The sequence below is a fragment of the Boleophthalmus pectinirostris genome, unplaced genomic scaffold, assembly GCF_026225935.1.
Source record: "Boleophthalmus pectinirostris isolate CB_2022bp ecotype Guang Dong unplaced genomic scaffold, ASM2622593v1 HiC_scaffold_2, whole genome shotgun sequence".
NCBI lineage: Eukaryota > Metazoa > Chordata > Actinopteri > Gobiiformes > Gobiidae > Boleophthalmus > Boleophthalmus pectinirostris.
Window position 1 is genome coordinate 3,552,938 of NW_026571152.1, and position 22,936 is coordinate 3,575,873.

General features: G+C 40.3%; 2 protein-coding genes across 2 annotated transcripts; both read right to left on the reverse strand.

Annotated features, from left to right (window-relative positions):
• Nucleotides 1-4,567: 4,567 nt before the first annotated feature.
• LOC110168059 (aldo-keto reductase family 1 member D1-like) lies at nucleotides 4,568-12,005 on the reverse strand. The gene is made up of 9 exons (XM_020933466.2): nucleotides 11,851-12,005; nucleotides 11,032-11,199; nucleotides 9,174-9,290; nucleotides 8,611-8,688; nucleotides 8,009-8,131; nucleotides 7,401-7,510; nucleotides 6,843-7,008; nucleotides 5,801-5,883; nucleotides 4,568-4,972 (listed from the first exon to the last, which is right to left on the reverse strand). Exons 1-9 carry the CDS (start codon nucleotides 11,941-11,943, stop codon nucleotides 4,930-4,932), a joined length of 981 nt encoding a protein of 326 aa, XP_020789125.2. The 5' UTR covers nucleotides 11,944-12,005; the 3' UTR covers nucleotides 4,568-4,929.
• Nucleotides 12,006-14,108: 2,103 nt separating this feature from the next.
• Nucleotides 14,109-22,898, reverse strand: LOC110168061 (NACHT, LRR and PYD domains-containing protein 3-like). The gene is made up of 9 exons (XM_055155366.1): nucleotides 22,738-22,898; nucleotides 22,313-22,405; nucleotides 22,046-22,109; nucleotides 20,348-20,531; nucleotides 18,235-20,263; nucleotides 17,999-18,166; nucleotides 17,767-17,931; nucleotides 16,135-16,181; nucleotides 14,109-15,889 (listed from the first exon to the last, which is right to left on the reverse strand). The coding sequence occupies exons 1-9, from the start codon at nucleotides 22,896-22,898 to the stop codon at nucleotides 14,907-14,909; spliced, it is 3,894 nt and encodes a 1,297-aa protein (XP_055011341.1). The 3' UTR covers nucleotides 14,109-14,906.
• Nucleotides 22,899-22,936: the final 38 nt, after the last annotated feature.

The following is a 22,936-nucleotide window of genomic DNA, read 5'->3' on the forward strand; positions in this document are numbered from 1 at the left end:
CACAGAGTGAACTTCAAAGTGTGGTGTTCATTACCATAGAGATGTTGTAGCTTTGCCTGGAATGGTCCTCTGCTCTGTAAAGCATTAAAATGATCATTCTCTCGTTGTGCTTACACATTTATATTGCTCGACACAATACTTTGTAAAATATGCGTTCTTGTAGTGAGCAGGCTTGCCTCTGCGCAGATCTAGCCAGTAACTTGGTCTGGTGGCATCTCCTGCTGGTCTTGGAGATATGTTTAATGCCATACTTTGGGGCATTTTAGTCAAAGAAATAACATCTCCATGGTGACGTGCAGATAGTGGACTCTTTAACTCATGTTACACATTCCTTTTTCTCAGAGAGGTCGATCTAGCACGTTTTGAGGAGAGGAGGGGTCAGAGGGTCACAGGGGTCAGAGGGTCAGAGGGGTCAGAGAGGTCAGAGGGGAAGCCTGGTTAGCTCTGTGGATTGTCACACATTTATGTCCAGACTCAAATACTTTAGCAGAACTTCACCAATCACAACTACATTATGCAATTTTACATTTATGAAGATGACATTTCTTTTACTGGAGTGTTCCACAGTATGACTTTTTTTTTTTTTCAATCATTATGCACTGAAAATAGACAAATCTGCAAAACAGCTCACATAAAATCCTAAACGGAATTTTAGTTTTCCTAAAATAAATACATTATTGACAGAGAAGTGTACAACTGAGCGACATTCACAAGAGAAAATGGGCATTGCTATAGAACTCTGATGAAACATTTGGACTTCTGAACACTGGCCAAAATAGGTAAAGGGTAAAGTACATTAAACTTTGTCACTAAAATCAGACTAAAGGCAAATATTGCAGTGAAAAAACAGATTCCTGCTGGTATATCATCTAAACTTTTCACAAATCTAAGAAAGTATTTTCAAATTCCTAGAAATTCATTACTGAGATTTGTTAATTTGCAGCTTGCATAAAAAGACAGAGCTGAAGAAATCCTTTTTGTCTATGACAAGTAGATCAAGTGAAAGTTCAGGGTGCACATCTGAAACATGTCCACGAGCATTTATATTTAAAGAGGACAGTCTGAACGCTTATCACCTCTCTGTGATCTGAATGTTTTCCAGAACCTGCACAGTCATGAGTCAGGGCTAGTGCAGCCTCTGCAGCTCAGGGAGGAGGTCTGGAGGATCTGAGCTTCACATGAAACCTGAACATAAACTGAGAATGTGTGTGCAGGTGTAGTTCAAGTTCACATTCAAATATTGTTGTCAGTTTTTCATACAAAGATCGTCTGAAGAATTGAAATTGTATTTGTCACTCCCATGCGTAAAAAATAAATAATACATGGTAAATAGTGCAAAAGGCATATAGTGCAAGGCACAAGACAGTCTTTTTTGGGGGGGTCAGGGAGGTCTGAGTCCAAATGTTCTTTGGCAGTTTTGTTCTTGGGGAGACACAGATTCATGGCTTTCTGTTTGCCTCGTGGTTAGAGAGGAGAGAGTTCAGCATCCTAACAGCCTGGAGGACGAAGCTGTTAGTGAGTCTGGTGGTGCAGGAATGGAGGCTCCTGCACTTCCTCATACACATACACATAAAGATATGGTGTGATACTTTGCAGTGACATCACACTGGGGATGTACTGTGTGGTAGTATTAAGCAGGCACAGTTATGATAATGAAGTAGAAAGCACCACCCACCTCATTTAATTTTTTAATTATTTTATACCAGATTTGCATAAAGGAAATTGTGTGTGTGTATATATATATATATATATATATATATATATATATATATATATATATATATATATATATATATATATATATATATATATATATATATATATATATATATATATATATATAAGAAGTAAATATACACTCTCTGAAGCCTCTTTAGCCGACCACAAGTGCTACAACTGCATGTATGTCTATGGTGGAAATTTCACCAGTTCAGGAAACACTGCCAAATAAGTTTAAAGGTCTAAGTTTGAAGATCCAAGAAAAACTAAATGTATTTAAACAACACATTTTCAAGATCCTGTGACTATTCTGAGTGTCCATGGTTTGGAGTTTGACTGTGAGAGAGACTGTTGGCTAATGCGAGCTAGCTAGTTGGTCAGACATTTGTTGTCAGATTGTGTTAAAACAAAGCTCAGATGAATTACTAATTACTAACTGGAGTAACAGAGCTTCAGAGAAAGCAGTGCCTTCAGTTGGCATCAGGGAACGTTGGTGACGTCTGTTGTAAAATATCAATATGCAATTATAATACGTGAGTGCAGCCAGAGATCTGCAGCCGTCCTCACAAACAAGACCCAGTCCTCCTTTATGTAACCCACAAACCCTCTTAAGGTGCACGGTGCACAGCAGAGTACAGTTTAAAACAAAAAGATGGGCTTTAAAGGTCCTGTGTTAAACAAAATGGATTCTTGAGAGCTTTAAGTCACATTATAATGTTGCTACTTCATCAAAAACACACCTGGAAGTTTTTAGTTTTGTTTCATGCAAACGTACGAGTAATCCTGCATTATTAGTTTGCTCAAAAATCCTCTGTTCCAACTTGTTATTTTCAAGTGAACAGCTCCTTTTACCTTCAGTTCAGAAGAGATCGGCAATTCTAGGGCCAAATGATTCTAGTGAAGGTATATGGAGTTTAAAAACACAGTGGAGCACTTCCTGTATTACCAAATGACATCACTAGGTGAACAGAAGGGTTTGTGTGTTAGTGTGTTAAACCTGTGTGAATGAGACAAAACACAACTCTAGGTGTGTTTGTGATGAGAATACAACATGCACTGAAAAAAAAAAGTTGCTGGATTTGCGTAAAAAAGTTATGGACAGCGGTTGCACGCAATAAAATTATGTTTAGGCTTTGAAACTTTTTTCGAACCCCTCTACACATATTTTTCTCGGAACATGAACATCACTTTTTCATGTTGATGAAATTTGAACAAATCATGCTGAATATGCAGTACAGTTCTGTATTGTCTTAAACAGAATCAAACACAAAGAGAGCACAAGTACAGAGACACACAGTTTGGAGCTGGACAGTGTGAAGATTTATTCCAGTGAAGAAGCTCTGGTCTCTGTGGACACAGAAGAACGCATGATGATCACATTCTGATGATCTACTCTGTTGTACATGTTTAAATACACTTAAAGTACTTATTACTACAATAATGGACCAGAACAGAATCACAAGAACATTAGAAGTGTATCTGCAGAAACAAAACTCACCATGTGCTGCTTTTCTTCCTCTAAACACAGTAACAGGGAGGGCATCTGGTATAAAGTCTCCTAATGCCACATCACCTTGTAGAAACACGACAGCTGTTTCAATAGGAAGTTCATTTTGAAAAAAATTTAAAATAATTTTAGTTGGTTTACTTACTTTGTTCATCTGTGCTCTGTGTTTTGTTGGTTCGCAAACATCTTCCTTTTTTCTGAAACATCAACTATAACATTCATGAACTTCCCCACAGCTCCAGCAGAGCTCTGGACGTCACTCTGTGTTTGTAGACGACTCTGGAAGCAACACATTCAAATCTTAGTACAACTGTCACACTCTTGTAGATGGACAGTCAAAGACAATTTGTTTCAAGCTGTCCTTACATTAACTCTAATTTCAAATAAAACAACACAAACATGTTTTAACAATGACGACATTCTAGGCCGGAGAAGCACATAATAAAATCTTTGAAAAGTCTCACCTCCAGATCAGTTCTGATAATCCTCCTGCTCCACACTGTGTGTCCTCTGCTCATCTAACTGTCCTGTGTCCTGTTACGTTTGAATTTTCCCTCCAAAAGTTTTGGGGAGGAGAATTCCAGAGGGAGGAGCCTCACTAGAGATTATAATAAAGTCATGTTTCCTCAACCTGATTAAAACATGCAGGTCTAACATCCACCACAATCAAGCGATGTTTGTAAGATTTAAACATGCTGGACAGAGAAACATAAAAAAGTGATGTTATTGTTGTCAAATTTGTTTTTGCAATTTGAGCAACTCCTCTCAGACCGTTTTTTCAGTGTGAGAACAGAGATCAGAAAAGAGCCTCTATAGGCCCTTAACATTCAATAACCTACACTTTATATCCGTGATTTTGAACATCATTGGAAATAACAATTTTAGCAAGTGTTTATCAAGCTGCAAGGATTCTAGTCATTATAGGTTAACTCATTCATTCATTCATAGCATATTTCAGTGTAGTAATGATTTGTTCAAATGCAAGTCACTTTGAAGAAAATAAAAAAGAGCTGTAGACTGGTGCCCTCGTGTGGTTACTCTCCTGCTGGAACAGACCGTGTCCTGTGCACGTGCAATTTGATTAGTTATATAAAGATGCAGAAGAAACTGTGAAACAGACATAACGATCTTTTAATACTTTTTTTTTTGCATTTTTACACAGTAATATATTCAACATTAAAGTATTCAGAACAGTACTGTGATGGGAATACATCATACATTTTACTGCAGGTGTGTAGTATTCTGCAACTACATACATGTTCAAAGAAGTCCTCACACTCTCACACTGGTGTTTTGATTTGTTGAGTTGTAACTTGATGCTCAATACAGATTCCGATGCCATGACAATTTAAAAAAAAACACTACTCAGACTCAACAATGTGATTTTCAGCATTAAATGGTAGTACTTTCTTTTCTAATCCCATGTTTTATATGTGTGTAATCTCTCAGTGGTGCAGTATGTTCCATGTGTGTATACTAGTCTACTAGTCTATGTGCTCTTAGACTTTTTCTTATACAGCTCAGCATCATTCTAAAGTCATTCAAGAAAGGATCTTTTCTGTCCTGTCAGTGGGACTTTTTTAGTATTGATATGTGCTCAAGTTACTATGTAGTTTCGATACTAGTTTTAGTATCGATTAGTATGAGATTTTCAACACGTTTAATAGCCTCACTTCCCTTCATTGCTCCTCTGTGGCACAAGCCTAGTATTCATCATGAAAAGGGTACTCAGGATGGTCACTCCACCTGTGTGAGCCAAAACACACCATAATACAGAATACAGCATAGGACATATAGAATGTATCATACATCATATAATACATAGCATGCATTATACAACATATAACATATAGAAAGGGTTGGGAAGGTGACTTTTAAAATGTATTCCCCTACAGATTACAGATTACATACCCCAAAATGTAGATTATATAGTAATCTGAATACTTTGGATTACTTGATATTGTCATGTTTTTTAAAACTACATAAATGTAGCAACGACATCCTGTAAATTCTTGTTTGATCTCTTCAAATTGTCTGTTGAACCCAAGTCTCCATGAACAGGCTTTTTTTTCCCTTTGCTGTAGAGAAGCAAAGCCTAGGAAATCTTAACATAAGATATTTTATCTGCTAAAAGACAATAAAAAGACCAGTCTTTACTTAACCAGATTAAAACTATTGATAGAGAAATCCTTTCTATATGAGATCACTGCTGCTTTAAAGTATGTCCACCTACTGTTAAGTGTCATATTGTTTAGTCCTGGTTTTAGTCCTGGTTTTAGTCCTGGTTTTAGTCCTGTTTTAGTCTTGGTTTTAGTCCTGGTTTTAGTCCTGGTTTTAGTCTTGGTTTAGCCCAAAATTTGAAAATATCCCCATGTAATCCATTTATTTCGACAAAGTAACTGTAATCCAATTAGCACTCATTGAAACAGTAACTAACTGAATACAGTTGCTCACAATTTGTACTCTGATTCCATAATGCCGGTACATGTAATCTGTTACTCCCCAACACTGCATATAGCATATATAACATGTAACACGCACCAGTGTACAGAGCAGAAGTTTCATGATACTTACATGAGAAGCTCCACAAAGCGCACGTTTTTATTCAGAGCCTCAATGGCCTGCATGTCCTCCTCACTGAGAGAAAAATCAAATATCTGCAGGGACAGGATACATTTTTTCTTCATTTCTAGACTACATTTATTAAAGTTAAACAGTGAGTATTTTAGTTCAGAGGTGAGCAGTATCAGAATGTATAAGTACTTGTCTTGTAAAGTACTCTCTACAGATGACAAAAGATTTGTGTGACTATATTAGATTATTTAACATTTGGGTGCCTTGCATCCCACCTTCAGATATCTTTTCTTTTTTCATTTAGGCTATTATCTATTCTTTATAAATTTATTTGAGTCATTGCTCCACAGAGCATGTATCAAGATGAGAAAGAATGTCTTAAGTCAAATATGGTCCAAACTGTGAGTGTTTTTACCAGACTTCTGTCTTGTCACCACCACAATACACTTTTTTACTCTCTTAAAGTCCATATGACGGGTTTTCATGTTTTTCTAAACTGGACTTGGTTTCGGGTGGATAGTACCTGTGCTAAATATTTATCACACTTTTACATCATTTAAGGCAGATTGTGCTGTAGTACATAAATACTGTAAGTAGTGCTGACTTCTAAAAAAAGAATCCCTCTACCTACTGTATGTCATCAACATAGTCATGGGAGTACCTCTGTGTATGTACAGTGTATCTACTGCCCAAGGGTACGGCCTCATACTCCCAGCAGTGATAATCACTCTAGTGGAAAACCAGCCAAAAAGGACACAAAGGGAGAAACTTGAAATGACCTCCACATGCAAAACCAGTCCTGTTTTAGGGGTTGTCTCATTGTTTTAGGGATTGTATCCTTTTGTTTCTAAGACATTGCCCTGTCCACATTTGTATATATATCCAGCATATTTTGTTCACACTGAGATCTGATATGTTTTCAAAGTGTTCCATTATTATTATTATTATTATTATTATTATTATTATTATTATTATTATTATTATTATTATTATTATTATTATTATTATATTTTTGAGCTGAGTACTGTGCACACTGATAGACCTGAAAGTTGTGCCTGATTCTGTCTGGACTGAAGCTTTTGGGGATGACCACGACTCCTCTCTGGACGTTGAAGCGCAGGGCGACCTGGGCACTGCTCTTGTTGTACTTTTGACCAATGGACACCAGCACCTCATCCTCCAGCATGGGAGCAGACTTCAGATTCACCCTACGGCAAAAAAGTGCAATTTTTTAGAAATCTCCTTTTACTTTGGGCATTATGATGATCACAACATTCTGCAGTGATGGATTTTTTTGTCAAACTGAAACTGTCTGGTGTAACTTTTCTCTTCATTTCTGCCTGCTTGTCTCAAGTAAGTGACTATTGCTCTGACACGTTCTATGTTCCGGCATTAAATGCAATTTTTGGGTTTTTTTTTTTGCATTTATCCAGTGAGGGTTTTTTAATGCTCAAGAATACATCTTTTATTGACCTGGTTGTCCCACATGTTTGCTTTCATAGAGATACATAAATAAGTTTATTGCCATACTCTGGAACATTCAAACTATTAAATTCTTCATTGCTATAGATAGATTCTCAAAATCCCATATTGAGTTTACCATGATGCGTCTCTGGAGGAGCCGATGGGGCAGTAACCAACGATCACGATGTCATTCTGTCGACAGAACTCCAGCAGCTTTGGCTGTGTGAAATATGGATTACATTCAACCTGCAGACGAGGAAAGAACATGTTAGTCGAGTAAGGAGGAAGTGTATGGAAATTATTTAGATATGACATTATAGTAAAAAAAATACAGATTATTTATTATAATGGCCAAAAGGCTGTCAGCAACACAACCATGTACGTGAGAATGTATAACTACACTTCAGTTTGTCATTTTTTAAAGGTGTATTTGTAATTTTTCATGTAAGGTCGCCGCCCTCTTATCTCCATGAAATGTTATTGCTTTACCTGGAATGTTCCTTAGTATGGCATTTAATTTAAACTACCTCCATGGCTGTGGCCACACCTCCTTGTCAAAGCCTGATCTTGTCAGAATTCAGAACATGAGCAAGACTGGGCCTGATAATGGATGGGAGACTGCTGGGAAAATCAGGTGCCACAGTGAAATATTCCAAGCAAAACAATAATATCCCTATGGAGACAAGCAAGTGGTGGACGCCCCACCAGAAATGTTGCACAGTGCCCTTTAACTTCAAATCGTACCTGGTTGGAGACCGGCTTGTGCTTGAGCCCTGGTTTGTTGAGCAGCAGCTCTAATTGTCTCTTGTTGAAGTTGGACACTCCCAGAGACTTGACCAGCCCTGCGTCCTTACACGCCTCCAGAGCCTGACACACAAGCATACAGCACTTAGCTTTATTCATTAGTAACACTTTATAATAACTATACTTTTGAAAGCCTGAACAAAGCATGAACAAAGACTTAATTCATAATGAACAAATAGTTTATTAAGAATTAATGATTCTGGCTTAGTTAGTAATCAATTATAAGTAATCCTAACTCCTAACCCCTAAACCGTAATTACTAAGCAACTAGTAACAACCTGATGTAAAAGAAATAATAATAATATATATAAAAAGGTTTAGTCTAATAGAAATTAATGAATTCAACTTCCCCACAGAGTTCCAATCTCCTCCAGCTTCCTGTAGACAACATTCTGAAAACTTTCACTATTCAAAAGATCAGGTTTATTCAAAGATAATAAAACTAATAATACAACCAGCCTATTATTCATAACTCTCAGTGTTTATCTGTGCACTTGGCCTTGACCGTGTTTCTGTAGTAATGATTAACCTGGCATACTCACTTCCCATGTGGCGCACAGGTCTGTGTGGTGGTAGATGTACTTCCCTTTCTCATCAATGGGATAAAAGATTTTTCCAGGCTGAAAATAAATCACATTTTCATAAACATGTACAGTTGCTATGGCATTTTTTTCTATTTATTTAATTTATGGCTTGAGGTTAAAGAGTCATGTGTATACTGTCATTTACCTAACATATCCATTTTACACACCCAAAGGTCGGCAGGGGCATGCAGTCATTGTGTCCTTAGCAACTTCACCCGTCGTGGAAGAGGTTTCTAAATCTGAATCAATCTGAACCTTGTACTTTAGGGACAAAGTGTACCACAAATATACACATTAACTCTTCTACTTATACTTCCTTAACTGTTGCTCATGTTGGTTCTGTAAAGGTGAACTGAATGTTTATTGAGGTCTACACTACAGGATGAGCCATTTTCCCCATAAAAGAAAGAACACATGTTGGCGGAGAGCATTTGACAACCCCAAGCACACACAGTCTTTGTGATTTGACAATTACAAACATTTGAGTTGTGATTTCGATTTGGTTTCTTCTCTGTACAAACCTTGAAAGCCATAGGCAGTTCAATGATGTACAGATCCACATAGTCCAGTTTCAGGGCCTTAAGAGTCTTCTCCAAAGCTGGTCTGACCATCTCCGGGGGGTGGAAAGTGCACCATAACTTAAGGAAAATAAATAAACAAGTGAATCGTACATAAAGACAACTTCATTTCTTTTCTTGCAACTCTGGTGTAATGTAAATGTTCAAGTTCAGTCCTGTATGTATGTTAGGTTAGGTTGCTTTATTCATACCCGTAGGTAAATTTGAGGCTGGTCCCACATTTCACATTTCATTCATCCACATTATGTACAATAAACACAGAAAAACTGAATTACAAAATAAAGTGTTACAGTGCTCCAGTGCAGAATGGTTTGTTCCATAAATAATTCATTCATCCATCATGCTTGGCTAAAAATCACAAAAAATATTAGATATATTGGGGAAAAAACAAAACACGTTTTCCAAGACAGGGCAGTAAAATCAATAGATACATAGATTACAATTTATTCATAAGTATGAAAGCAGCTGGAATGAAGCACCTTTTAAAACAATTCATTCTTGTATGTATGTGTGTATGTATGTATGTATGTATGTATGTATGTATGTATGTATGTATGTATGTATGTATGTATGTATGTATGTATGTATGTATGTATGTGTATGTATGTATGTATGTATGTATGTATGTATGTATGTATGTATGTATGTATGTATGTATGTATGTATATGTATGTGTGTATGTATGTATGTATGTATGTATGTATGTATGTATGTATGTATGTATGTATGTATGTATGTATGATGTATGTATGTATGTATGTATGTATGTATGAATGTGTATGTATGTATGTATGTATGTATGTATGTATGTATGTATGTATGTGTGTGTGTATGTATGTATGTATGTATGTATGTATGTATGTATGTATGTATGTATGTATGTATGTATGAATGTATGTATGTATGTATGTATGTATGTATGTATGTATGTATGTATGTATGTATGTATGTGTATGTATGTGTGTATGTATGTATGTATGTATGTATGTAATGTATGTATGTATGTATGTATGTATGTATGTATGTATGTATGTATGTATGTGTATGTATGTATGTATGTATGAATGTGTGTATGTATGTATGTATGAATGTATGTATGTATGTATGAATGTATGTGTGTGTGTGTATGTATGTATGTATGAATGTGTATGTATGTATGTATGTATGTATGTATGTATGTATGTATGTATGTATGTATGAATGTATGTATCTATGTATGTATGTATGTATGTGTGCATGTATGCATTTATGTGTGTATGTATGTACGTATGTATGAATATATGTACGTATGCATGTATGTATGTATGTACGTACGTATGTATGTACGTACATATGTATTTACGTACGTATGTATGCGTGTATGTATGTATGTGTGTATGTATGTATGTATGCATGTATGTACGTATGTATGTATGAATGTGTGTATGTATGTGTGTATGTATGTATGCATGTATGTATGTATGCATGTATGAATGTATGCATGTATGAATGCGTGTATGTATGTACATATGCATGTATGTATGTATGAATGTACGTATGTATGTATGTACGTATGAATGTACGTATGAATGTATGTATGTATGTATGTATGTATGTATGTATGTATGTACGTATGAATGTATGTATGTATGTATGTATGTAATGTATGTATGTATGTATGTATGTATGTATGTATGTATGTATGTATGTATGTATGTATGTATGTATGTATGTATGTACGTATGTATGTATGTATGTATGTATGCGTGTATGTACAGTATGCATGTATGTGTGTATTTGTGCATGTATTTGTAGTTTTCACCTTTCCGCAGTAGAAGATGTCCTCTCTCTTCACTGTCCCGTCTGCGATCTTGTCTCTGATGGCTTGTCCCACCTCGTGTTCATTGAAATAAACCAGAGCTCCATCAAAATGTCTGTAACCCACGTCTATGGCCAGTTTCACACAGTCATATGCCGTTCCTTTGGGCGTCTGTGACGACACAATTCATATACATGTATTAAATAACAACAACATTACAGTACAGTACAGTACAATAGAGTTGGAATTTTATACAGTTTCTACAGGACGAGACATGACCCTTTGTTTCATCCTTAGCTTAAAGTAGCTCTAAGTTAAATAATGAAAATCGTCTCTTTAAGGACTTTTACAATTGCACTGTGTAACTTTTCAAATGAGGGGTGTGCCACAGACTTGTTTTCTTGCAGATGTTATTTATTAATCTGGACGGTTCCACAGTAGCCCATAGCAAATATGTCTTCTTATTGAATTTGAGTGTGTAGAAAAGCATAATATAATTAAAATGATTATTATTAAAGCTGACCTGTAACTTGATGGTGTCACATCCTTGGCTCCCTGGAAATACTTTTACCATACTGTGGAAAGAAATGTTTGCATGGAGACAAGCAGGTAGTGGACACTCCACCGGAAAGCTTTAATATAAAGCTTTAATTGCACAGCACATGGATCGTGTAGCCATAGCTGCCCTGGGACTGACTAAAAGAGGTCTGACTGTCATTCAGCAGTGGGGCCCCTCTGTGTTACGAATTCCTCTAAAGCTGATAACATTAGAAAAGACTAAATATATCGCTGCGTGGGCTGTGTCGTTTGGTCCATTCTCACCGTGGCCGGGTCTCCGTACGTCCCCAAACCGATGAGGGGGATCCGGTTCCCGTCGCTCAGGGGGACGCAGTGGCTCTCCGCGCTCAGGCTCATCTCGACACACTCACAACTATGAACTCAACGCTACAAAGACACGTCCCTGAACTTTACACCCGCTCTGCTCCATGTCGAACTGATTAAAATGAAACTGTCTCAAAAAAGTCACATTTTCAAGTACCAGAACGGATATTACGCACACATAGCCTGCTTATTCTCAAAAAAAAAAAAGACTAATCACGAATTTACACTTAAAATGTTTAATTACAACAGGCGTGTTTATTTGTCACTTGGGGACCCTGAGGGTTCTTTTGAGCGATGTTTTTTTCAGTATAGCTGAGTTGAGGTGAGTCGAGGGTGCCCATTTTAAAATAGTCATATAATCCACATAGATTCATATTTTTTTCTACTTCCAAAACTCAGATCTCTTCATCTACCTCTAATCTGTGCAAATTACATTTTTTACATTATAGGGTTATTTTGCCATAAAGGTACACCAGAAGTCAACTGTGAGAAAAAGTGAAGACTGAAGTGGGAAACTTGAGTTAAATTTATTAGAGCCTAGTATATGTCAATAATTAATGGTGGAAAAACACATGACTGTGTTTTGAATGGGAGAGGATTTCCATAAACGTATACTACACTACTCCAATGTGACCAGAAGAGGGCGCTGTCCTGCTACTTTTCAACATAGAAAAGTCCCTTTCCATTGACTTAATTTAACTTCAGGTTCAACAATACAGACTGTAACATACTTAAGTCATGAAAAAAAGAAAAGAAAGTAAAAATAACCAATTAATGAGTAGCTAAAGACACTTTTATCTACGATAAGTCACTTTAAGATAAGGCTGCACAATATATCACAATCAAGTTTATACGTCTACAAACATGTGAAATGTGTGGGGTTTTTGGATGAGTTCATCAGGTCATATTTTAATGTTGTACAAATGTTTATGCTCCTGGAGTCAGTCACAATGCGCATTTCCGCACATAATCCTCCTTTTTAAACATATATCGTAAATCTAATCGTAATCATCCATATTCCTAAATCTTGCAGCTGCACAGGAGTGAGGGGCCATAGAGGGACGGGGGCCCATCCTCTGAGTCACACGCAGAGAGACTGGAGTTCAACAGGAGAGTGCAAGTTAAACTACTTTGTGTGGGTCTCTTATCCAAGTACTAACCAGGCCTGACCCTGCTTAGGCCAGTCTCGTATAGTGGGCACAGAGAATCAGTCAATCAGAAGGAGCCTGTCAGGCGTGTGCTGCTGTGAAGAAGCACAGCCAATCAGAATGCAGAGATTGGTGCTGTTCATAAAATAATTGGTCTGGACCCGGGTTGAAACCCTGCCTGGACCAGCAGATGCAAAATTGTAGTAACAAAAACAAAGATTTTATCAGATGTTTAAGTTAGATATCACTGTTGGCACATTTAAAAAAACCAAATTAAGTATTAATTTAAAGTACTGAGCATATATTATTTAGAAATTCACACACAGCTGATCATTTTATCATCAAACATTTACAATTGATGCTGAGATAGACTGCATTATGTTTATTACATTTTGACACAGTTAATGCCTTGTTTGTGATCTAAAAAGGCTCATACTGTACAGTTCAGGTCATAAATGGTGACCTTTTGCACCACCAGGGAGGGACAAGTGTCAATTAATTAAATCAGACAAATAAACCTGGAGTGCCCAAGAGGTTAAAAAAAAAAAAAAAACTACAGGGGGTCTGGTTTTCAGGGGTCTGTAATATAAGACTCAAACTGCTGCTATCACATGACTAAGCTTTGGAGCACTAAACTGTACACCAGACCCTCTCTACCTCTATTTGTGCACTTTATTCAGTTTGTACTTTTTATATTATTTTTTATTTTATTGTAATCAGTGTTCATTTTGTCATACTATTCTTTTATCTTTTATCACTTCATAACGATGTTTTAGAAAGTATTATATTTGTGAATCAGTCATAATACTTGAAAGAGAATACACAAATCATTAAAAAAAATGTACTAACAGTTAAAAATGAAAAACAATATACACAGTTCAGACACTATTTATTTACAAGACATTACTGATATTTACATAAATATTCATAAATACTATTTACAGGATAAATATAAAACAGATCAATGATGTCAACCCAACAGTGTGTGTAATTAGTATTTAGAAGTATTTACATTAAGCTGATTAAACTTTACACCTGAGGTCTGTTGCATACTGTTGAATTTATGTATTTAAAATGTAATTGGTAAGATTTGTAGTTAAGAGTTTTTTGAAAATGCTTTTGCAGTCAAAACAGTACTCTTATTTGAGTAATATATTGTGTAGTGTAACAGTATTCTTATAATAAACAAATAAAAATATGTATATGTGTTACCGGTTATAAACAGGTAATATTAACATTTCTAAATTGGTATTAAAATGAACATATGTATCTATGTCTCCGTCTATCTACATCTTTTCCCACCTTTGCTTCTCCTTCACATAAAAAGGAGATTGATGGAACTCCCTCCAGCTCCTCTCCTTCTCCATCCCCTGCTCTCTATACAAGGAGAACACTTTAGCAGGGCAGTAGATGTACTTTCCTGCTAGTTTGGGGAAGCTTGTATGGATGTGGGGGCTGTTTGGACCCTGCCTCAGCTCCAGTTTGCGCTTCTGCTCCATAGGTTTTGAAAACCTTGGTGGAGCAGTAGAAATATCTAACAGGACCCTGCTGGTAGAATTCATGAATGGAGCTGCCATTGCCCTCATACTTAGACTTTGATAAAAAATACAGACATAACCCCTCTTTAATACCGCACAGAAGTCACATACCCCCTCTTTAACTAAGCCCAACAGAATTATCTGGTCCAAAACAGTCAAAGTGAAGAACTGTTCCAGTCGTTGCTTTGGCCTCGTTCAGTTTCTGTGTTTAGAGTCTTTATTTGTGTCAAAGTCAAATTTCAACAGTGACATTGAATCCATTTTGTCTTCTTATTTCTCTTTATCTTTTATTCTCGTTGTTGTGTCCTCATCATGGGACAAGTCCAGTTTCTCTTCTGTTTTGTCTCAACTCTTTCACAAGAGTCGCAGAGGAATCATCATCCAATAAAAAAACAGGAAACAGGGGCTCAGAGAAGGACGAGGAGAAGGTCCAGATGTGGAACAGTTCTCCATCAGAGGAGACCTCATAGAAGGACAGAGCTCCAACCTCAGAGTCCAGGAACACGCCCACTCTGCCACAGAGCACGTCCCCTTCACCAGAGGACGTGCCCCCTTCACCAGAGGACAAGCCCCCCTCACCAGAGGACGTGCCCCCTTCGGCAGAGGACATGCCCCCTTCACCAAAGAACCTGCCCTCTTCGCCAGAGGACACACCCTCTTCACCAAAGGACACACCCCCTTCACCAGAGGACACACCCCCTTCACCAGAGGACACACCCTCTTTGCCAGAGGACACACCCTCTTCACCAAAGGACACACCCCCTTCACCAGAGGACACACCCCCTTCACCAGAGGACACACCCTCTTTGCCAGAGGACACACCCTCCTCACCAAAGGACACACCCCCTTCACCAGAGGACACACCCCCTTCACCAGAAGACACACCCCCTTCACCAGAGGACACGTCCCCGTTGCCAGAGGACACTCTCTCTGAGTGACAGGAGCGGCGGAGTTGTGTTGTGTTGCTGTTGTGACACATATAGTACACTCCACCATCAGAGATCCACAGACTCCAGGACTGAACGTTGTGTCCGAACACACACTCCAGTCCCCATCCTCTCCGTCTGATCTCTCTGTAACTCATTGCTATTTCAACCCTCCCGCTCCAGTCCACCTCCCAGTAACAGCGCCCTGTTAGGCCAGAGCAGCTCAGGACTTGAGGGTGGTCTGTGAACCTGTCGTCATGATCTGGGTACTTTTGCTTCTCCTTCACACGTGTCACAGTCTGATGGTCCTCAGACAGAAGCAGGCATCTGTGAGCTGAGTTTGGGTCCAGAGAGACATCACAGGAGTCTGAAACAGAAACACTCCATCTCATTCTTTTGTTCTGATTGAATCTACGTTTAGTGGACCTAGATCACCTGTTAGTAGACCGACCACCTGTCATGCACCTGTCACACATCTGTCACACATCTGTCACACACCTGTCAAGCAGCTGATTTGAGATGTTGAGATTTTAACCATTTGAAACAGAGTGAATGATCTGAGCTGTTCTCTGCATTACTGTTTACTGTATGAAGGAAACAAAACAGACTCACACTTCCTCAGACCTGGGACCATCCAGCGCTCTCCAGCAGGATCCACCCTGAAACACACCAGTAGGGATGGACGATGGACGATGTCCAACAGGTTCTACATGTGTCCAAACAAAGCGTACCGGTACAACAGAACAGCTGAATAAACAGCCTGTAGCGTGAAACTTACTTTTTACACCAGGAGCATCAGCGACACATACCGTAGGGAGAGCTGCATACGCACATACTTTTAAAAGCTTCAGTTTATACCACAGGGAGCAGAACTGCACCTGTGACACCAGCCTCTGTGTATTCTCACATTTACACACTAAACTGTGTATTCTCACATTTAAACACTAAACTGTGTATTCTCACATTTACACACTAAACTGTGTATTCTCATGTTTAAACATTAAACCTTTTACATTGCTTAATCATTCTTGATTGGATGTTTTAAATTACGAGCCATATCTGTGGTACTGCATTTATTAAGCTCCTCACCATTTAACTATGGTTGTCTGCTCCACGCGCCTTTTCCTTCAGAAGTTTAAAATTTATGTCTGATGTCGTAAAATGTTTTATATTTATCCTCCATGGCCATAAACTTTCCATAGTCCATCACGAATCATTCCCAGAGCTCCTGATGCATCGCACGGCGTTAACACGACTGTAGTGGTTTTAGAGAACGTATTTTGAAAGGGCATCGGAAGTTTATTTTGACACCATGTGCTAATTGCCCCTGATAAAAGCCTGGAGACGCTCCGTTAATGCTGAAAAACTAGAATTCCAACCTAATTTGAGCAGCGTATAGTGTAATGACGGCCTCTGGATGTGCATATGACTGCTGGTGTAAATTGCCCGACTGGTTCAAATGCTTACGCACTGTTACTGCTTTGGTGTAAACTGGGGGTTATATCCACCCGAAAACATCCAGTCTCCAGTTCATAGTATCTCAAAGCCAGTGCGTAATAATAAATTCACATCCAGTCACAGCCTGCAGTGTCCATGTAAAATTTAAGCCAAACTGAAAATATGAATAAAAACTCTGCCAAAATATGTTAAATATGCTCCTCATTGGTAAATATATCCAGCATGAAATGCGTGTGTGTAAAGATGTATCAAAACAAGTCTGCGTAAAGTTTTCCATAATTCTCCTCTGTCCAGGTAAAGCGTAAAGTTATTTATCAAAATAAGGGCACATGCTTGATGCGTGCCTTTGATATAAAGTGCCGAATATGAGTAACAAAAGTAAAACTGAATGGACATCAGTCAGAAATAGTGCCCTTCTTAACAACCAACTGCTGCGCCATTGGATCAACTCTTCTTAAACTAAGCTTTTTTCCTTTATGTGCCAAAGCCCGGATGAGGAATTAGATTAGAAATATAGCAAAATTATATATTTTTTGTAGAAAAGGGGATATTGTTTGAAAATTAAATAAAATCAACAATTAAATTAGTTACATTTAAAGAGATAGTATGGTTGGCGTGAACCCCAGCCCCCTCCCGATATCATCGTCAACCACCATGATTCACGTCAACTACCAATTTAGGGGACATTGCCCAACACAAGTCTAGTTTCGACCAGATCAGGACCACACCAGGACCAGACCAGAGACCAATGTTCTCTCACCTAACAAACGGCAGGGGTGGTCTCACCTGACAGAGAGCAGGGGGCGCTGGTCCCGTAGAGCTGTCAGGAGCTCTGCTGAGGGTCCTGGATGATTGTAGCTCAGGTCTAACTCTTGGAGATGAGAGGAGGCGGAGCTCAGAGCTGAGGCCAGAGCAGCACCGCCTCTCTCTGAGACCAGACATCCAGACAGCCTAAAGACACAGCATTACACTCATGTGGACACAAGGGGGCAGAGTGCATCATGGGAGAGGTGAGAACCTGAGCGTCTCCAGTCTGCAGATGGCGCTCTTCAATCCAGAACACAGCAGCTCTACTCCTGAGTCCTGGAGGTCGTTGTGACTGAGATCCAGATGTGTGAGACTGGAGGAGATGAGGACTGAGGCCAGAGGAGCACAGCTGTGAGGGGACAGGCCACAGCCACAAAGACTGAGGACAGAGAGGGACATTAGAGATGAGAACCTTTTCACAAGAGTTTAAATACAGTCTGGACTCACAGGGCTTTGGTGGAGGCTCTGACCACCAGCAGCAGACCGAGGAGAGCTGTCTCTGAGCGCTGATATTTCCTCAGATCAAACTCCTCTAGGTCTGAGTCTGAGGACAGTAAGACAAAGGACAGAGCAGACCACTGAGCAGGAGACATGGTTTTGTCAGAGAGATGTTCTTCTCTCATGTTCTTCTGTATTTCCTGGACCAGACTGTGGTCGTTGAGCTCGTTCAGACAGTGGAGCAGGTTCAGACTTCTCTCTGCAGACAGACCCTCTTCATCCAGCTTCTGTTTAATGAACATTACTGTCTCCTGATTGGTCCGGTAACTTCCTGTGAGAGTCAGCAGACCCTGCAGCAGCCTCTGATTGGTCCAAAGAGACAGCCCCAGGAGGAAGCGCAGGAACAGGTCCAAGTGTCCGTTTGGGCTCTGTAAGGCCTGGTCCACAGCAGAACGGTAGAAGGCTGCCTCTGGTGTCATGGAGGGGACAGCAGAGATCTTTGTATCAGAATAGTCCTCAGACTCCTTAGGTTTTGGACTTTCAGATGTTTCTAGTTTGAAGCATTTTAATCCAGACTCAGGACTTTGAGAAGTTTGTCTATTAGACTGTGACTGACTCTGTCGCTTTCTCTTTCTGACTGTTGACTCTTTTGGTCTTGTTTCTTCTGCTTCAGAACTCACAGTGGGGACAGGGACATCCTTCATTGAATCTGAATGTGGCTCTTGACTGGTACATTCTGAGCTCTCCAAGGAGTGTGGTGGTTCCAGCAGGTTTTCTCCAGAGCTGTAGAAGGTCTGATGGACATGAAGAGCAGCCAGAAACTCCTGCACACTCAGATGGATGAAGCAGTAGACCTTGTCCTGGTACAGGCCTGGCTCCTCTCTAAAGATCTGTGTGAACACTCCGGAGTACACTGAGGCCGCTGCAGCGTCCAGTCCACACTCACTTAGGTCACTCTCGTAGAAGATCAGGTTTCCTTTCTGCAGCTGCTCAAAGGCCAGTTTTCCCAGAGACTTCACCATCTTCCTGGTTTCTGGAGTCCAGTGAAGGTCCTCCCCTGATCTATGGTGATACTTGATGTTCTGGACTTTGGCCTGCACCACCAGGAAGTGGATGTACATCTGTGTGAGAGTATGGGGCAGCTCCAGTGTCTCTGTTTGTTCCAGAAGCTTCTGTAGAACTGTGGAGAGGATCCAGCAGAAAATTGGGATGTAGCTCATGATGTGGAGGCTGCGAATGCTCTTGATGTGGGAGATGACAGCTGTGGCCTGGTCTCTGAACCTCTTCTTGAAGTACTGCTCCTTCTGTGGGTCGGTGAACCCTCGCACCTCTGTCACCATGGAGACGCACTCAGCAGGGATTTGATTGGCCGCCGCGGGTCGTGTGGTTATCCAGAGGCGAGCGGAGGGAGGCAGGTGACCTCTGATGAGGTTCACCAGCAGCACGTGCACTGAGGCAGACTCTGCGGGGTTGGTCAGGACCCGGGTTTGGGTGAAGTCTAGAGGAAGTCTGCACTTGTCCAGACCATCAAAGATGAAGAGCACCTGGAGCTGTTGGAAGCTGCAAAGATCTTTGGATGGACTGAAGAAGTGGTGCAGCAGCTCCACCAGGCTGAACTGTGTGTCTCTGAGCACGTTCAGATCTCTGAAAGTGAAGGGGAACAGTAGCTCGAGGTCCTGGTGGGCCCGGCCTTCAGCCCAGTCCAGACTGAACTTCTGAGTCAGCACCGTTTTCCCCACGCCGGCCATGCCCTTTGTCAGCACAAATCTGATTGGTTCTGGTGAATGTGACCGGGCTTTAAAGAGCTCTTCACACGTGATCATGATCTCTGGAGTGGCAGGTCTCCTGGACGCTGTCTCCATGTGTCTTACTTCATGTTCCTGGTTGACCTCTGAGGCTCCGCCCTCTGTGATGTAGAGCTCTGTGTAGATCTGGGTCAAGGGGGCAGAATCTTCTGCTTTAACCATCCCCTCAAACACACGGCTGAACCTCTGCTGCAGATCAGACTTCAGTTTATCTCTGAATCCAACTTTACTCCCTTTAAACAACACACAAGAGGTAGACTGTGAAACATGTCCAATATTTGATACAGGAGGATGGGAGGGCATCTGGAGGTTCTTACTGCTGAGCAGGCGCTGGGCCAGATGTTCCTGGTCCATCCTCTTCAGGAAGTCCAGAGTGATGTTCAGAACCTCTCTGCTCTCCTCCTCCTCACTCTCAGAGCATTCTGGGTAATCTGAAGCCAGGAGCCTGTGGAGCCTCTGCAGCTGCTGTTGGACAAAGCTCAGGACCTGCTCCTCCAGAATCTGAAACCACACACTGTCTGAAGAAGTGTTCTGAGAGTGACATTACCTACAGAACTCAGCTCCAAATGAAGCTCATGGAGGATGGCACTTAGAGCCAGGGCCTCAAATAACTATTATTCTCTTATGGATTAATTTAGCCAATATGTTTTCCACTACTGGCCCATACTGTCCACACCTCCACATCTCATCCGGTGGAGGGGTGTGAAAATGGCTCTAGAGTTTTTTGTGGTATTTAGTGTTAAAATAAAACACACATAGAGCGGCATTTTACATTTAGATTGTAAACTTTATATTTAGACTGTAAACTTTACATTTAGACAGTAAAATCTACATTTAACTTTACATTTAGACTGTAGACTGTAAACTCTACATTTAACTTTACATTTAGACTGTAAACTCTACATTTAACTTTACATTTAGACTGTAAACTCTACATTTAACTTTACATTTAGACTGTAAACTCTACATTTAACTTTACATTTAGACTGTAAACTCTACATTTAACTTTACATTTAGACTGTACATTTAACTTTACATTTAGACTGTAAACTCTACATTTAACTTTACATTTAGACTGTAAACTCTACATTTAACTTTACATTTAGACTGTAAACATTTAACTACATTTAACATTTTTTACATTTAGACTGTAACTCTACATTTAACTTTACATTTAACTTTACACTTAGACTGTAAATTGAACTGTGTGTGTGTGTGTGCGTGCATGTGTGTGTGTGTGCATGCGTGTGTGTGTGTGCGTGCATGTGTGTGTGTGTGCAGTGCATGTGTGTGTGTGTGCGTGCATGCATGTGTGTGTGTGCGTGCATGCATGTGTGTGTGCGCGTGCATGCGTGTGTGTGTGTGCGTGCATGTGTGTGTGTGCATGTGTGTGTGCGTGTGTGCATGTGTGTGTGTGTGTGCGTGCGTGCATGTGTGTGTGTGTGTGTGCGTGCATGTGTGTGTGTGTGTGCGTGCATGTGTGTGTGTGTGTGCGTGTGTGTGTGTGTGTGTGTGTGGTGCATGTGTGTGTGTGCGTGCATGTGTGTGTGTGTGTGTGTGCGTGCATGTGTGTGTGTGCATGTGTGTGTGTGTGCGTGCATGTGTGTGTGTGTGTGTGCGTGCATGTGTGTGTGTGTGTGCGTGCATGTGTGTGTGTGTGTGTGCGTGCATGTGCATGTGTGTGTGTGCGTGCATGTGTGTGTGTGTGTGTGCGTGCATGTGTGTGTGTGTGTGTGTGCGTGCATGTGTGTGTGTGTGTGTGTGTGCGTGCATGTGTGTGTGTGTGCGTGCATGTGTGTGTGTGTGTGCGTGCATGTGTGTGTGTGTGTGTGTGCGTGCATGTGTGTGTGTGTGTGTGCGTGCATGTGTGTGTGTGTGCGTGCATGTGTGTGTGTGTGTGTGCGTGCATGTGTGTGTGCGTGCATGTGTGTGTGTGTGTGTGCATGTGTGTGTGTGTGTGCGTGCCGTGCGTGTGCTTGTGCTTGTTTGTGTATTTGAGTAACAATTTCACAGACCTGGAAGATGGAGTCCAGCTCCACCTGAGGCTCCTGACCAATGGGAACGCTCAGATCCTCGTCTCTGTCAACCAGTAAAATAGAGTCCTGTTTAGCCCTGGTTTAGTCCCGGTTTAATCTTGGTTTAGTCCTGGTTCAGTCCTGGTTTAGTCCTGGTTTAGTCCTGGTTTAGTCTTGGTTTAGTCCTGGTTTAGTCTTGGTTTAGTCCTCTTTAGTCCTGGTTTAACCCTGGTTCAGTTCTTTTTTTAGTCCTGGTTTAGTCTGTACCTCTGATGTGAGTCTTTAAAGTCTGGCATCCAGCCTTTGGAGTGGTTACTTTTAAGAGACTCTGCGGTGGATCCATAGGGGGCGCTGCTGTCTCTGAGGAACAATCACAGATATATTAATTGAAATGTGTAATGTAAAACTGAAGAAAGGTTTTGAGAGTGAAGCATAAACACACAACACACACAACACACAACCCACACACAACACACAACACACAACGCACCTAACCACTGTGCTATCTCTCCTCCTCTATCTCTCCAGGACCTGCTTTATACCTGGGATAGCCCTGGTTTAGTTCTGGATCAGTACTGGTTCAGTACTGGTTCAGTCCTGGTTCAGTGTTGGTTTAGTCCTAGTTCAGTCCAGGTTCAATCCTGTTTCAGTCCTGGTTTAGTCCTGGTTCCACTTTAAACTGTGACACTGACCTGAGCTGTGCAGACGCCCCACGTTGGTGTTTTTTAAAGTTGATGTTGAAGAGTTTGGAGATGGTACCGCTCAGAGAGACTCTGCTGGGGCCAGAACCTGGTTTAGACCTGGGATAGTCCTGGTTTGGTCCTGGTTCAGCTGGTTCTGGTCTCTTCTCCATTGTCCTGAAATGAAACAAAAATATATATATTCATGTAG

What these genes read in the sequence shown, in the direction of transcription:
- LOC110168059 (XM_020933466.2), bottom strand. Translation starts at nt 11,943, where the DNA reads ATGAGCCTGAGCGCGGAGAGCCACTGCGTCCCCCTGAGCGACGGGAAC. An exon ending in AACTGCCTATGGCTTTCAAG is followed by an intron (nt 8,689 to 9,173) that starts GTTTGTACAGAG and finishes ATTTATTTTCAG; the next exon opens with CCTGGAAAAATCTTTTATCC. An exon ending in ACAAGCCGGTCTCCAACCAG is followed by an intron (nt 7,511 to 8,008) that starts GTACGATTTGAA and finishes CCTCGTCTGCAG; the next exon opens with GTTGAATGTAATCCATATTT.
- LOC110168061 (XM_055155366.1), bottom strand. Translation starts at nt 22,898, where the DNA reads ATGGAGAAGAGACCAGAACCAGCTGAACCAGGACCAAACCAGGACTAT. An exon ending in AGAGCCTCCACCAAAGCCCT is followed by an intron (nt 18,167 to 18,234) that starts GTGAGTCCAGAC and finishes CTCTGTCCTCAG; the next exon opens with TCTTTGTGGCTGTGGCCTGT. An exon ending in GGTCCCAGGTCTGAGGAAGT is followed by an intron (nt 15,890 to 16,134) that starts GTGAGTCTGTTT and finishes TTTCTGTTTCAG; the next exon opens with ACTCCTGTGATGTCTCTCTG.